This window comes from Esox lucius, chromosome 9 (genome assembly GCF_011004845.1).
Source record: "Esox lucius isolate fEsoLuc1 chromosome 9, fEsoLuc1.pri, whole genome shotgun sequence".
Classification (NCBI taxonomy): Eukaryota; Metazoa; Chordata; class Actinopteri; order Esociformes; family Esocidae; genus Esox; species Esox lucius.
The window spans coordinates 22,541,731-22,555,146 of NC_047577.1; the positions used below are offsets into that span (position 1 = coordinate 22,541,731).

Here is a 13,416-nt window from a genome sequence, read left to right on the forward strand (position 1 = left end):
ATTGCTTCGATGTATGAATTGTGCTATATAAATAAACTTGCTTGCATGCAGTTCAACATGGCACCTAATGGCCATTACCTCTCTAAGGATCTGAAAAAAAGAATTGTTGCTCTACATAAAGATGGCCTAGGCTATAAGAAGATTGCCAAGACCCTGACACTGAGCTGCAGCACGGTGGCCAAGACCATACAGCGGTTTAACAGGACAGGTTCCACTCAGAACAGGCCTTGCCATGGTCGACCAAAGAAGTTGAGTGCACATGTTCAGTGTCATATTCAGAGGTAGTCTTTGGGAAATAGACGTATGAGTGCTGCCAGCATTGCTGCAGAGGTTGAAGGGGTGGGGGGTCAGTGCTCAGACCATATGCCGCACACTGAATCAAACTGGTCTGCATGGCTGTCGTCCCAGAAGGAAGCCTCTTCTAAAGATGATGAACAAGAAAGCCTGCAAACAGTTTGCTGAAGACAAGAAGACTAAGGACATGGATTACTGGAACCATGTCCTGTGGTCTGATTAGACCAAGATAAACATATTTGGTTCAGATGGTGTCAAGCGTGTGTGGCGGCAACCAGGTGAGGAGTACAAAGACAAGTGTGTCTTGCCTACTGTCAAGCATGGTGGTGAGAGTGTCATGGTCTGGGGCTGCATGAGTGCTGCTGGCAATGGGGAGCTACAGTTCACCCATGAATTGCCAACATGTACTTTGACATACTGAAGCAGAGCATGATCCCCTCCCTAATCAGCTAATTAACTCAAAACACCTGCAAAGGCCTTTAAATGGTCTCCCAGTCTAGTTCTGTAGGCTACACAATCATGGGGAAGACTGCTGACTTGACAGCTGTCCAAAAGACGACCATGGACACCTTGCACAAGGAGGGCAAGACACAAAAGGTCATAGCTAAAGAGGCTGGCTGTTCACAGAGCTCTGTGTCCAAGCACATTAATAGAGAGGCGAAGGGAAGGAAAATATGTTGTAGAAAAAAGTGTACAAGCAATAGGGATAACCGCACCCTGGTGAGGATTGTGAAACACAACCCATTCAAAAATGTGGGGGAGATTAACACAGAGTGGACTGCAGCTGGAGTCAGTGCTTCAAGAACCACTATCAGAGTAACCTGGGCTCTCGTAACACCTGAGCAGTGCCACAGACTGATCGACTCCATGCCACACCGCATTGCTGCAGTAATTCAGACAAAAGGAGCCCCAACTCATACTTTTCATGTTCATACTTTTCCATGTTCCAACATTTCAAAAAAAATTATAATTTTGTATTGGTCTTAAGTAATATTCTAATATTCTGGGATTTTCATTAGTTGTCAGTTATTATCATCACAATTAAAAGAAATAAACATTTGAAATGTCTGTGTGTAATGTCACTTTTTGCATGGAATTACTGAAATAAATCAACTTTTTGATGATATTCTAAATTTATGACCAGCACCTGTACTTCATATGTCTCTAAATGATTGTTTGCTTCTCATGAATGAAATATGCGGCTCTGGTAGACTTGTCCATGTTTGCGATTGGTCATATCGTGCAAACACCACCCTTTTATGTGAAAGCTCTCGTTGCTAGATTGGGAAAACCTGTGTTGATTTAACAAATTGATAACCACTGTCGTGACACTGCTTATGCGGGACTGCGGTTGTTACATTTAGTGAAGCCAGCTAACGAAAATAAATCTTGGGCATGCTGAACTTGCTTCGTAGTATAGGCCTCTGGTTTCTTGCCTCTATTTATCTTAATCCCATCAAAACTCTTTCCTACAAATTCCTCCTTTGATTGGTTCATTGGTATAAAATTACTGAACCACAAGTTGCTCTTGTCATCACTTTAGTGAAAACAAAGTAAATGAAAAGTAAGACTTACACACACCAACTCCTGTCCCTTGTCATAGCCATTTCAAAGACTAAGTATGGAACTTAATGAATCTCTGCTTGATGCTCAAGAGATTTGAAAGTAATATGCTATTCTATTGCCCTTTCAAGCGTGTATACTTGTACAAGCTACAAAACAAAAATATATTCTACAGCTCCTTTAAGCCGTTCTCACAAAAACCAATGCTGTTCACTTACTGACACATTCATCTCACCAATACAGAATTTCATAAAAACAAATACCCTTTAACTAACAAAATATCAAATTTGTGACATTGTACTTGCTCATTCAGACACAGAAGGAAACAAACCATAAGGTATCAGAAAAAACTAAATCTTTTACATCAATGTCTCGTACGCCTACTCTACCTTTAGGTACTTTTTGTAGTTGTTGTACACGATCGCCAAGAACACTGAATTGAAGATGTAGGTGTTGATGAGGATGTAGATGAAGAAGAACAAAGCAAAGAAAACACTGGAGTTATACGCTGGCATCCTACATGGGGAAAATAAGACAGAATTACAAGTGGACAATGGAGTTATTTTAAAAGGAAAGGATTCACAAGTTTTGGGAAAATTAGGAAGAGCATTTTCTAGGCCAAGCAAGAGCTGCCCCCGCATAGGGAATGGATGGCCAAGAGACTAAAGGTGGCAGAATGAAGACCTTGGGTAGGGACAAAGGGTTCATCTGGAGTGTGTGGGGGAGCCAGTTGAGTGTGTGGGGGAGCGGGGAGACATGGGAGAAGTTGTAAAGTTGAACAACAGATGGGCAGATTTGTTCTGAATAAGTTGCAGGTGTTTGATGGCACAAGCAGGCATCCAGACATCTAACAAGTGTTATAGAGTTAACCACATGGTTGAGTACAAAGGTTTGCATCCCCCTGTAATGAAAAGTCAAAAGGAATCAAACCAAGCAACATATTTAATCAATAAGCCATTAAATGTGACTTCATGTGTTACAAATGTCCTCTCATTAGTTTTGCATCCCCTTTTTTGGTTGTACTGTTAATGGCTAGTATGTCCTACCTTTGCCTTTATAACTTCCTCCAAACTCTTTGGGCACCCTCTGAGAAGCTTTCTATTCTCTCAATTGTAATTTTGCCCATTCTTGATGACGTATCTTTTCTAATACTTTCAGATTTCTTGGCCATCTATCATGCACTGCCTTCTTCAGATCAATCCAGAGAGTCTGGAGACTGGGAAGGACTTGGCAACACCTTAACTTTGTTCTTGTCAAACCATTTCTCTGTAGATTTTGGCTTATTTTTCAGATCATTCTTTTGTTGCAGGATCCATCCACGCCTCATTTTTGGCTTGGTGACTAATGGTAAGAGGCTTACGTCTAAAATCTGTTAGATTTTTTTTTATGTAATCCATGTAATTTGATATTTCTCTGCATCCATTCGACCTTCCACCTTCTGCAAGGCCCCAGTGCCTGATGAAGACACCCCCACCCAAAACATCAGAGAACTGCCACCATGTTTGAGTGTGGATTATTTTGTGGGTGGGTATTCTTTTCCTCATAGACAGTTTTCGTGTCGCTACACATAACCTTGATGTTTCGTCCAAATAATTAGACCTTCTTTCATCAGACCAAATAATCTTGTTGGAAAACTGAAAGGGTTTATTGACATGTTCTTTGGCGTATTCCACGTGTGTTGCCTTTTGTCTAGAAGTTGGCAATGGCTTCCTGCAAGCTCCTCTACCAAACAATCATGATCATTGTGTATTTGATTGTGGAAAAACCTTTTTTCCACTTGCCTCCAAAGACTTTTTCATGCATCCTGATGTTTGTTTTGGATTCTTGTGGATCTAACTAACAATAACTCTGGCTGTTTTGGGGGTTATTTTATCGGTCTTCCACTCCTTGGTAGTGTCTTTGTGTGTCTATATTTCTTCCATTTCTGGATTATGGCCTTCACTATTGGCAATGGTATTCCTAAACGGATACCTTTTTATACCCCTCTCCAGCTTTGTGAAAGTTTACTATTTTCTGTTTCAGCTCTTCTGAAATCTGTTTTCCTGATCCCATTACACATTCAATTGCTCACAGCAAAACTGCTTGAAAATTAGCCTTCTTATACTATCTATGCCTGGAGTGCTAAACCCTGCCCAGTGGCAGACCTAAATCGCAATCCTGATCTAACATACCTTATTCCACTCATCAGTTAGGCAAAGTGAAAGGGGATGCAAACTTTTGAGCTTCCAATTAATCTTCTATTCTGCCTTTGATGTAACTGTTGTCATATCAAGATCATGTTGTATTCCACTGTCGATGAAGAAACTTAAATATGAATAAAAAACTTTGATAAATCAATTGTGTGGCAGAGGTTAATTTTTATACTTTTCATCCTGAAACCAAGGGGGATGCAAATATTTGCACCCAACTGTACAGGGGTGAGTCACCACCTTGATGCTATCATCCAGAGTAACAATTGGTGCATTAAAAAAAAAAAAAAACACCTGCACTACAAGAAAAATATATTGTCTATAATAAGCAAAACAAATTAAAAGTCATCCAGGTACAAAAAGCAAAGCAAATGGTATAGTGGATACATCCTGAGTACTCACATGACATCAGGACTATTGGCAGTCGTTACTAAGACATAGAGATCAAAGACAATCTCCAGATAGCTGGTGAAATAGGCGTCCCCATCGGTTGTTGTAAGGCCCCTACAGAGAAAGAGTCACTGGTTTACATTACATCATATAACATGGCTACTTTGAACCTTAAGAACAGATGTAGGATCAGCTTAACTTCACAAAACACACACTTCTGCAATTCAAATGAATGAAATTACCCTGGATCAGTGTTAAAGTGTAACTTGAAAATGAGCATCTGATCTTAAACCTTGTGGAATCTGTGTAAAAATGTAGTATACTAAATGTATTATGAAGGTATATTTCATTGAGTTAAATGCACCTAGATAATGAGAACAATAGGAAGATCTGTTTAGATTCTCTTTCAATAGGTCAAGCTCTGATAACCAGGACTGTGAAATGTTTACAATGACCATGTGGCATGGGGGTTCGAGATGCTCTGCTACATTAATAAATACTGAATGTATTTTCTCCCTTGATTTGTGCGGATTCTCTATTATTCAATCACTATACGTAACCGCTATATTCTAACAACCTGCTCTAACAATGGCATTAGTCTTCAGTGCAAGAGCCTTTGGTTGTAATCATTACCTGGACATTTTTATTTCTACTGATCCCTCCATGATTATTGGCACCCGTGGTAAAGATGAAGAAAAGGCTTAGAAAAGTTTTAATGTCACCTTGACCTTACTCTCAAAATGTTTAAGCCTACCAACAGACTGGCAGATGTCCTGTGAAGCAGCCGATGGGAACATTGATTAATATACGGACTCTGTCTCAGCATATATTTCCATGTGCGTCGATGATGTCGTCCCAAGGGTAAATGTCCAGACTTTCCCCAACCCAAAGACCTGGGTTATTAATGGTCATTTCTGTGCAATGCTAAGAGCACGATACTCCTATAGTTTCAGGGACTTCTAGGCTCTGAGGAGACCCAGATATGACCTACAGAAGACCATTAAAAAAGCCAAAAGAGACTACAATGATATGTTGGAATCTAACTGCCACAGCTCTGACCCAAGACACATGTGGTGTGGACTGCGATACATCACAGACTATAAAGAGAGAAACAGCAATGATGCCGAGCCTGCCGACTCCCTCCCCGACGAGCTCAACTCCTTCACTGCAAAACATTTTGCCAATAGAACAAGACAATTTAACTATATTTGAGGAGATATTTACTTGAAATAAGTGAAATAACCTGCCAATGGAACAAGAAAAACAACACGATATAAAAGGCATATTTTCTAAAAACAAACAGTATAATCTAGCTTGTTAAGAAAAATAAACCACATTTTAAGGGGGGCAGGGTTTTTAATCTGAAAATAAGATAAATATACTTGATGTTATATGTTTTTTGCAGTGTTCTATTGGTTTGAGGCGACAAATACCATTCCTACTGGAAGGCTTGCTGAGGACCAGGACAACTGCACACTGTCCTTAGCCACGGCTGACATGAGAAGAGCCCTTGGAAGTCTCCAGGGCGAGATGGCATTCCAGGACGTGTTCTCAGGGGGTACGCCGACCAGGACCAGGCTTACATAGAGCCAGGATAACAACCTCTCTCTCAAAGTCAGCAAGACGAACGAGATGATTGAGGACATCAGGAAGCGGCAGGGGGGTCATGCTCCCATACACATCGATGGAGCTGAAGTGGAAAGACTCCGACTTCAAGTTTCCTAGTGTGTTCATCAAAGATGACCTTACTTGGTCCAGGCAAACAAACTCGGCAGTACAGACTGCCCAAAAACGACTATACTTCCTGAGGAGACTCAAGAAGTTCGGCATGTCTGGAAAAACTCTCATCAACTTTTACAATTGTAAAAATGGTTGGCTAGGAAGCCTTCAACCGTCTGAGCGGTTGGCTGAGAATGCCCTCACCTGCCGCTTGCCATTGCGCCGACCTGTCTCTGGAACAGCCACCCACTCCTTCGCCGTTTTCTTTTGGGTACGCGCCGTCTGCACCCGGAGGACAGACTGGGCGCTCCACAATGGGACCTTGCTAAGGTGCTGGGCGCTCTCTGTGAACCCCCATTCAAGCCCTTACAGCATTGTTCTCTCAAGTTGCTCTCCCTTAAGACGGCCTTACTTATCGCTCTGTGCTCTGCTAAGCGAGTGAGTGATCTCCACGTGCTCTCAGTGCGCCCGGGCTGCCTGGCTATCAGAGACCTAATCCATCCTTCATACCTAAGGTTATCACCAGTTCTTTTCGGTCGAGGACTATCAACTTACAGGCCTTCTTCTCTCCTCCGTACATCCACGAGGATGTGACTGCATCACTTTGGCCTATGGGGCATCTGGTTCTGTCGTTCCAGAGGGTCTCCGTGCACACTCCACGCGGGGTGTTGCTGCCTCCTCTGCCCTTTTCCATGGGTTCAGAGTGGATGACATTTGCGCCATGGCGTCGTGGTCGTCGCCTCTGGCGTTTGTGCGTTTCTATTTACTAGACGTGTCTCCGTCTTCCCTTGTTCATTCAGTCCTCGGTGCGGCTGCCCGAGATCTCTGAACTTTGTTAGGTAATCACATGCTTAGCCTTGATTCTATCCTTTCCTTATCAGTGCAGGAACCTGTTGCCTTCTTGGCTCAGGGGTATTGTCACTGCCTACCCATCCACTTGGGGTGGGTTTGCCTCCTCCCTGGGGCATTACCTTACATTTCATATTTTTCAAGATGCCAGGAGCGCAGGACAAATTTAGCAACTGTACGTTATTACTTTTCTTATTTCAGGTAAACAGTACCTATAAATCAGCATCTGAAAAAAAATTGACGAGAAATGGGTATTGAAGTCGCTGAATATTTGATTATTTTATTTAAGAAATGGCTAATTTATAAATTTGCTCCGACTTTTTGGTTAGCGTGATTCAATTTAGTGCAGTGGAGACGCTAGTTAATGTTAGCTAAGTTAAGCAATTACCGGTAGAGAGGGACAGCTTTTTTAACATTGTAGTTGATTTTCACTTGTATAGTCTCCATACAACCTTCATATTCATAGTAAGATTTTATTCAGGCACTGCTAAGGAGATTACAGTCCTCATAGAGTTGAGGGGGTGAATGAGACCCTCTTCACTGGGAAGAGGAATTATTCCAAATCTGGACGGGAGTGAGTAGTGAGATTATAAATATTATAATTTCGGCAAATATTACAGGTTCACTTAAATACAAAAAAGTTATCCTAGCCATGATAGTTGAGGTATGATGTACATTGTGGTACCAGGTGGGAAATAGGCACCTGCTGCTGCCAGCCAAATGGCATTTTATGTAGAACACCAGTTTTCTCAAGTTTTTCTTTCACTGGATTGTCACCCTCTTCCTCATGCTGAGGATGGTCCTCAACCTCCAAGATGTCGTCCATAGAGAAACAAAGGTTGAGGAGAATGCAGCAGGCAGCAACCACCTTGGGCACAAACAGAGGACGCACTTCCAGAGCCCTCAGAAAGATCGATCTCCAGCTGGTTTTCAGGATGCCAAACATGCACTTGATTATGCACCTTGCCTTGGTGTAGTGGCCGTTAAACCGGGCCTCATGGTATAGAAATGTTATACAGTTACATTATTTGATAGTGTTGTTATTTACTGTGTTATTTAAGTCCACTACCAAGATCTGTTTTCATCATGTATAAGTCTAAGTCTTTAATCAATGTTGAAAACAAAGAGTACTTGGTAGTGAACTCAAACTCCTGGAGCCCACTGTGTTTGTGTGTGTGTTGGCAACCTTAGATTTAGGTCCAGTAAATATCCCAACCAGCTAGGCTGTCGAAATGAGGTGATGACAGGCACAGGATGCTGCAGGCATGGATATCCACTGTCTTCTAAAAATAATTCTGTTTGATTTTGTTCAATAAAGTGTTTTAGATCATTATTCCACGTTGTGTTGTTTATAAATGTTCATAACTGAATTCTGAACACCTTAACTCATTGTGAAGTGGTTGATTGTCATTGTTATACTGTGTAATTTGTCCCAGGCCAACATATTGTTTACATTGTTTAACATCTGATAGCTGATAATCAGAAGTAGAGAAAAAGACTGAACATGGCATGGAAGACTTCACATCTTGGCATTCCTAATGATGGAAATGCTACTATTAATACTTCAGTTAGACCAGAATTAAGTAATTTACATTTAAAACTTCACATTGCCCTTTGAAATGATTGTGCATACAAAATAATTTATTTAGTTCTGTTAAGAAAGGTTTTATGATTTTATTAAGGCTAAAAACAATTATCCATCTAGTACAGCATAGCACGCGATTTTAACAAGATAGACTATGAATAAGCTACAGATTTATTATGAGCTTTGCTGTTTAAATAGGACATTGTGCATCCTTTTTGCTTGTGTGATACTGCTTAGAATGTGAACTTCAGACAGTTTTAAGTAGTTTAATATGTCTGAATGCCTATAATACGTATACAGGTCTGAATGTCTATAATACGTATAGAGGTCTGCATGTCTATTGTAGATGACCACTAGCAGTGTTTTATTATGAGTATTCTGTTTCATACTCTTATTTCATGGGACATTTATTTTGATATTATGCTCTCTGCATGGGGGACTAATCTCTCGCACACACACACACACATTTTTTTACAATTTAAAAAAAAAAAACAGGTATGTGTTTCATTGTAATGTACCATTTCATATAAATTTATTTCATACGTTCATTTCACATGAGCCTCCCGTGGGCTCACCACCCACAGGAGGGACCATAAGGGGCCGGTGCAGAGAGGATCGGGCGGCAGTCGAAGGCGGGGGCCTAGACAACCCGATCCCCGGACACGGAAACTAGCTCTAGGGACGTGGAATGTCACCTCGCTGGCGGGGAAGGAACCTGAGATGGTGCGTGAGGTTGAGAGGTTCCGACTAGAGGTAGTCGGGATCACCTCTACGCACGGCTTGGGCTCTGGAACCACACTCCTTGAGAGAGGATGGACTCTTCACCACTCTGGAGTTGCCCATGGTGAGAGGCGGCGGGCTGGTGTGGGTTTGCTTATAGCTCCCCAGCTCCGCCGCCATGTGTTGGAGTTTACCCCGGTGAACGAGGGGGTCGTTTCCCTGCGCCTACGGGTCGGGGATAGGTCTCTCACTGTTGTTTGTGCCTACGGGCCGAACGGCAGTGCAGAGTACCCGACCTTCTTGGAGTCTCTGGGAGGGGTGCTGGAAAGTGCTCCGACTGGGGACTCTATCGTTCTACTGGGGGACTTCAACGCCCACGTGGGCAACGACAGTGACACCTGGAGGGGCGTGATTGGGAGGAACGGCCCCCCTGATCTGAACCCGAGCGGTGTTCAGTTATTGGACTTCTGTGCTAGTCACAGTTTGTCCATAACGAACACCGTGTTCAAGCATAAGGGTGTCCATCAGTGCACGTGGCACCAGGACACCCTAGGCCGCAGGTCGATGATCGACTTTGTTGTCGTTTCATCTGACCTGCGGCCACATGTCTTGGACACTCGGGTGAAGAGAGGGGCGGAGCTGTCAACTGATCACCACCTGGTTGTGAGTTGGATCCGATGGCGGGGGAGGAAGCTGGACAGACTCGGCAGGCCCAAGCGTACTGTAAGGGTCTGCTGGGAACGTCTGGCCGAGTCTCCTGTCAGAGAGATCTTTAACTCCCACCTCCGGCAGAGCTTTGACTGGATCCCGAGGGAGGCTGGAGATATTGAGTCCGAGTGGACCATGTTCTCCACCGCCATTGTCGAAGCGGCCGCTCGGAGCTGTGGCCGTAAGGTCTCCGGTGCCTGTCGAGGCGGCAATCCCAGAACCCGGTGGTGGACACCGGAAGTAAGGGATGCTGTCAAGCTGAAGAAGGAGTCCTATCAGGCCTGGTTGGCTTGTGGGACTCCAGAGGCAGCTGACGGGTACCGACAGGCCAACCGGACTGCAGCCCGGGTGGTTGTGGAGGCAAAAACTCGGGCCTGGGAGGAGTTCGGTGAGGCCATGGAGAAGGACTATCGGCTGGCCTCGAAGAGATTCTGGCAAACCATCCGGCGCCTCAGGAGAGGGAAACAGTGCCCTACCAACGCTGTTTACAGTAGAGGTGGGCAGCTGTTGACCTCAACTGGGGATGTCGTCGGGCGGTGGAAGGAGTACTTCGAGGATCTCCTCAATCCCGCCGTCACGTCTTCCATTGAGGAAGCAGAGGATGAGGGCTCAGAGGTGGACTCGTCCATCACCCGGGCTGAAGTCACCGAGGTGGTTAAGAAACTCCTCGGTGGCAAGGCACCGGGGGTGGATGAGATCCGCCCTGAGTACCTCAAGTCTCTGGATGTTGTGGGGCTGTCTTGGCTGACACGCCTGTGCAACATCGCGTGGCAGTCGGGGACAGTGCCTCTGGGATGGCAGACCGGGGTGGTGGTCCCTCTTTTTAAGAAGGGGGACCGGAGGGTGTGTTCCAACTATAGGGGGATCACACTTCTCAGCCTCCCCGGGAAAGTCTATGCCAGGGTTCTGGAGAGGAGAATACGGCCGATAGTAGAACCTCGGATTCAGGAGGAACAGTGTGGTTTTCGTCCAGGCCGTGGAACACTGGACCAGCTCTATACCCTCTACAGGGTGATGGAGGGTTCATGGGAGTTTGCCCAACCAGTCCACATGTGTTTTGTGGATTTGGAGAAGGCATTCGACTGTGTCCCTCGCGGCATCCTGTGGAGAGTGCTTCGGGAATATGGGGTCCTGGGTCCTTTGCTAAGGGCTGTCAGGTCCCTGTACGACCGAAGCAGGAGCTTGGTCCGCATTGCCGGCAGTAAGTCAGACTTGTTCCCTGTGCATGTTGGACTCCGGCAGGGCTGCCCTTTGTCACCGGTTCTGTTCGTAATTTTTATGGACAGAATTTCTAGGCGCAGCCAGGGGCCGGAGGGTGTCAGGTTTGGGGACCACACGATTTCGTCTCTGCTCTTTGCGGATGATGTTGTCGTGTTGGCCCCTTCAAGCCAGGACCTTCAGCATGCACTTGGACGGTTTGCAGCCGAGTGTGAAGCGGTGGGGATGAAAATCAGTACCTCCAAATCCGAGGCCATGATTTTACCGGTCAATCTACGTTCCTACTCTCACCTATGGTCATGAGCTTTGGGTCATGACCGAAAGGACAAGATCCCGGATACAGGCGGCCGAAATGAGCTTTCTCCGCAGGGTGGCCGGGTGATCCCTTAGAGATAGGGTGAGAAGCTCGGTCACCCGGGAGGAGCTCAGAGTAGAGCCGCTGCTCCTCCACATCGAGAGGGGTCAGCTGAGGTGGCTTGGGCATCTGTTTCGGATGCCTCCGGAACGCCTTCCTGGGAAGGTGTTCCGGTCCCGTCCCACCGGGAAGAGACCCCGGGGAAGACCTAGGACACGCTGGAGGGACTATGTCTCCCGGCTGGCCTGGGAACGCCTCGGTGTCCCCCCGGAAGAGCTGGAGGAAGTGTCTGGGGAGTGGGAAGTCTGGGCATCCCTGCTTAGACTGCTGCCCCCGCGACCCGGCCCCGGATAAGCGGAAGATGATGCGATGCTATGATGCTATGCATTTCACATGATAGCTGTTGCCTGCTATGCTGTTATCAATGTGATGCTAGCTTGCTAAAGTGCATTTGTCAAAGGATTATTTTGTATCTGGCTAAATTGCCTTTGTTATTTTTCCCTTGAGTTTTCACAGTGTTGGTGCTATGCACACTCGTCTGGATTAAAATACACCCGTATGGAAACACTCCCAAGCCTATTTATTTCAAGTTGAAGGGCTGCTACATCTATAATACCTATAGAGGTCTGAATGTCTATAATACCTATAGAGGTCTGAATGTCAGGGTTCTAATATATTTCATGCAGTCTAAGTCCATGGACCTTAAGTTAACTATTGGAATCCCAAACTATTCGCTGTGATTATGCAGGCATCCCGGCACAAGGCAATAAAAAATACATTTCACACATACATGAATATATTAGTAATAGCAACTATTTCTTTACGGGTGCAAAAACCCAAGGAAGATTAACACCATCATAACCCTTGATAAACTTTAGGGGATCTACCTGTGACCCCGCAACCCTCACTGTTTTTTAGGTCATTGGTGAATAGGTCTCTAATATCTGCGCTCGACAGCAGAAAGCACTGTTGTGTTAATGATCATTCGCCTATGGACACAATTCAAGTCCCAACACAAATAAAGCCATCAAGATCATTTGACAGTGTAGCAACCGATACAGATCATTTGTCAATAGAAATAATGAGAATTAAACACACAAAAAGTTCCATTTGTAACTTCCGAACTGAAAAACACCCTGCTCAGTCCCATGAGAGCATGTCTTTCCTAGAAGGTTTTATGACAGAAAATAGAGCAATCGAGCGCAATATTTTTTTCACTATTGTGCAGCGCGTCAATTAATTAATTCAACAGCTGCACAATACCTATGTTGTTTAGACGACACGTAACACGTTATAGAGACACGTAATAGAGAGGCATTGTAGAGACGCGTTAATGTTAACATTTTCAATTATCAATACACTCGTAAAACTGACACGTGACCTGTTCGTGTCGTCTGTAGGCCATTTATGTGTCGTCTTAGCGTTGGCGTGTCGTGTTCGTGTCATGTGGGTGTTGTGGACGTGTCGTCTGTAAGAAAAACGCATCTCCATTCATGGACTCTGTTAATTAAAGATGTACTTTTAAGGTGCTGTTCAGACATTAAGTGACCTGGTGAGTCGTATCAGTAGCTTCCCCAGGCCTATTAAATGCACGAATCACCCCTCATAGACTATAACGCTGTTGCTACACCGCCGCGACACCGCCGCGGGCAAGTCATCTTAAAACCCATGTAAAATTGCATAGTGAAACAGACGTTAGGTAGGCATTCACTAGCTTGGTCATCCATATCAGTAGCCAGCATCTCTGTGTATTTGGCAGACTCCACCCCCCATACGGGAGAGGCAACTAGATCCCTCGTAGCGACGTGGACGTCCACCACGGTCAC

General features: G+C 44.8%; 1 protein-coding gene across 1 annotated transcript in view; it reads right to left on the reverse strand.

Annotated features, from left to right (window-relative positions):
• LOC105026832 (two pore calcium channel protein 1) overlaps positions 1 to 13,416 on the reverse strand; it is a 58,217-nt gene that overhangs the window by 29,319 nt on the left and 15,482 nt on the right. The window contains exons 8-9 of the mRNA XM_020049506.2: positions 4,449 to 4,550; positions 2,247 to 2,373 (exon numbers count right to left, since the gene is read on the reverse strand). Coding sequence (XP_019905065.2) covers positions 2,247 to 2,373; positions 4,449 to 4,550 — 229 coding nt within the window. The remainder of the gene's footprint in view (positions 1 to 2,246; positions 2,374 to 4,448; positions 4,551 to 13,416) is intronic.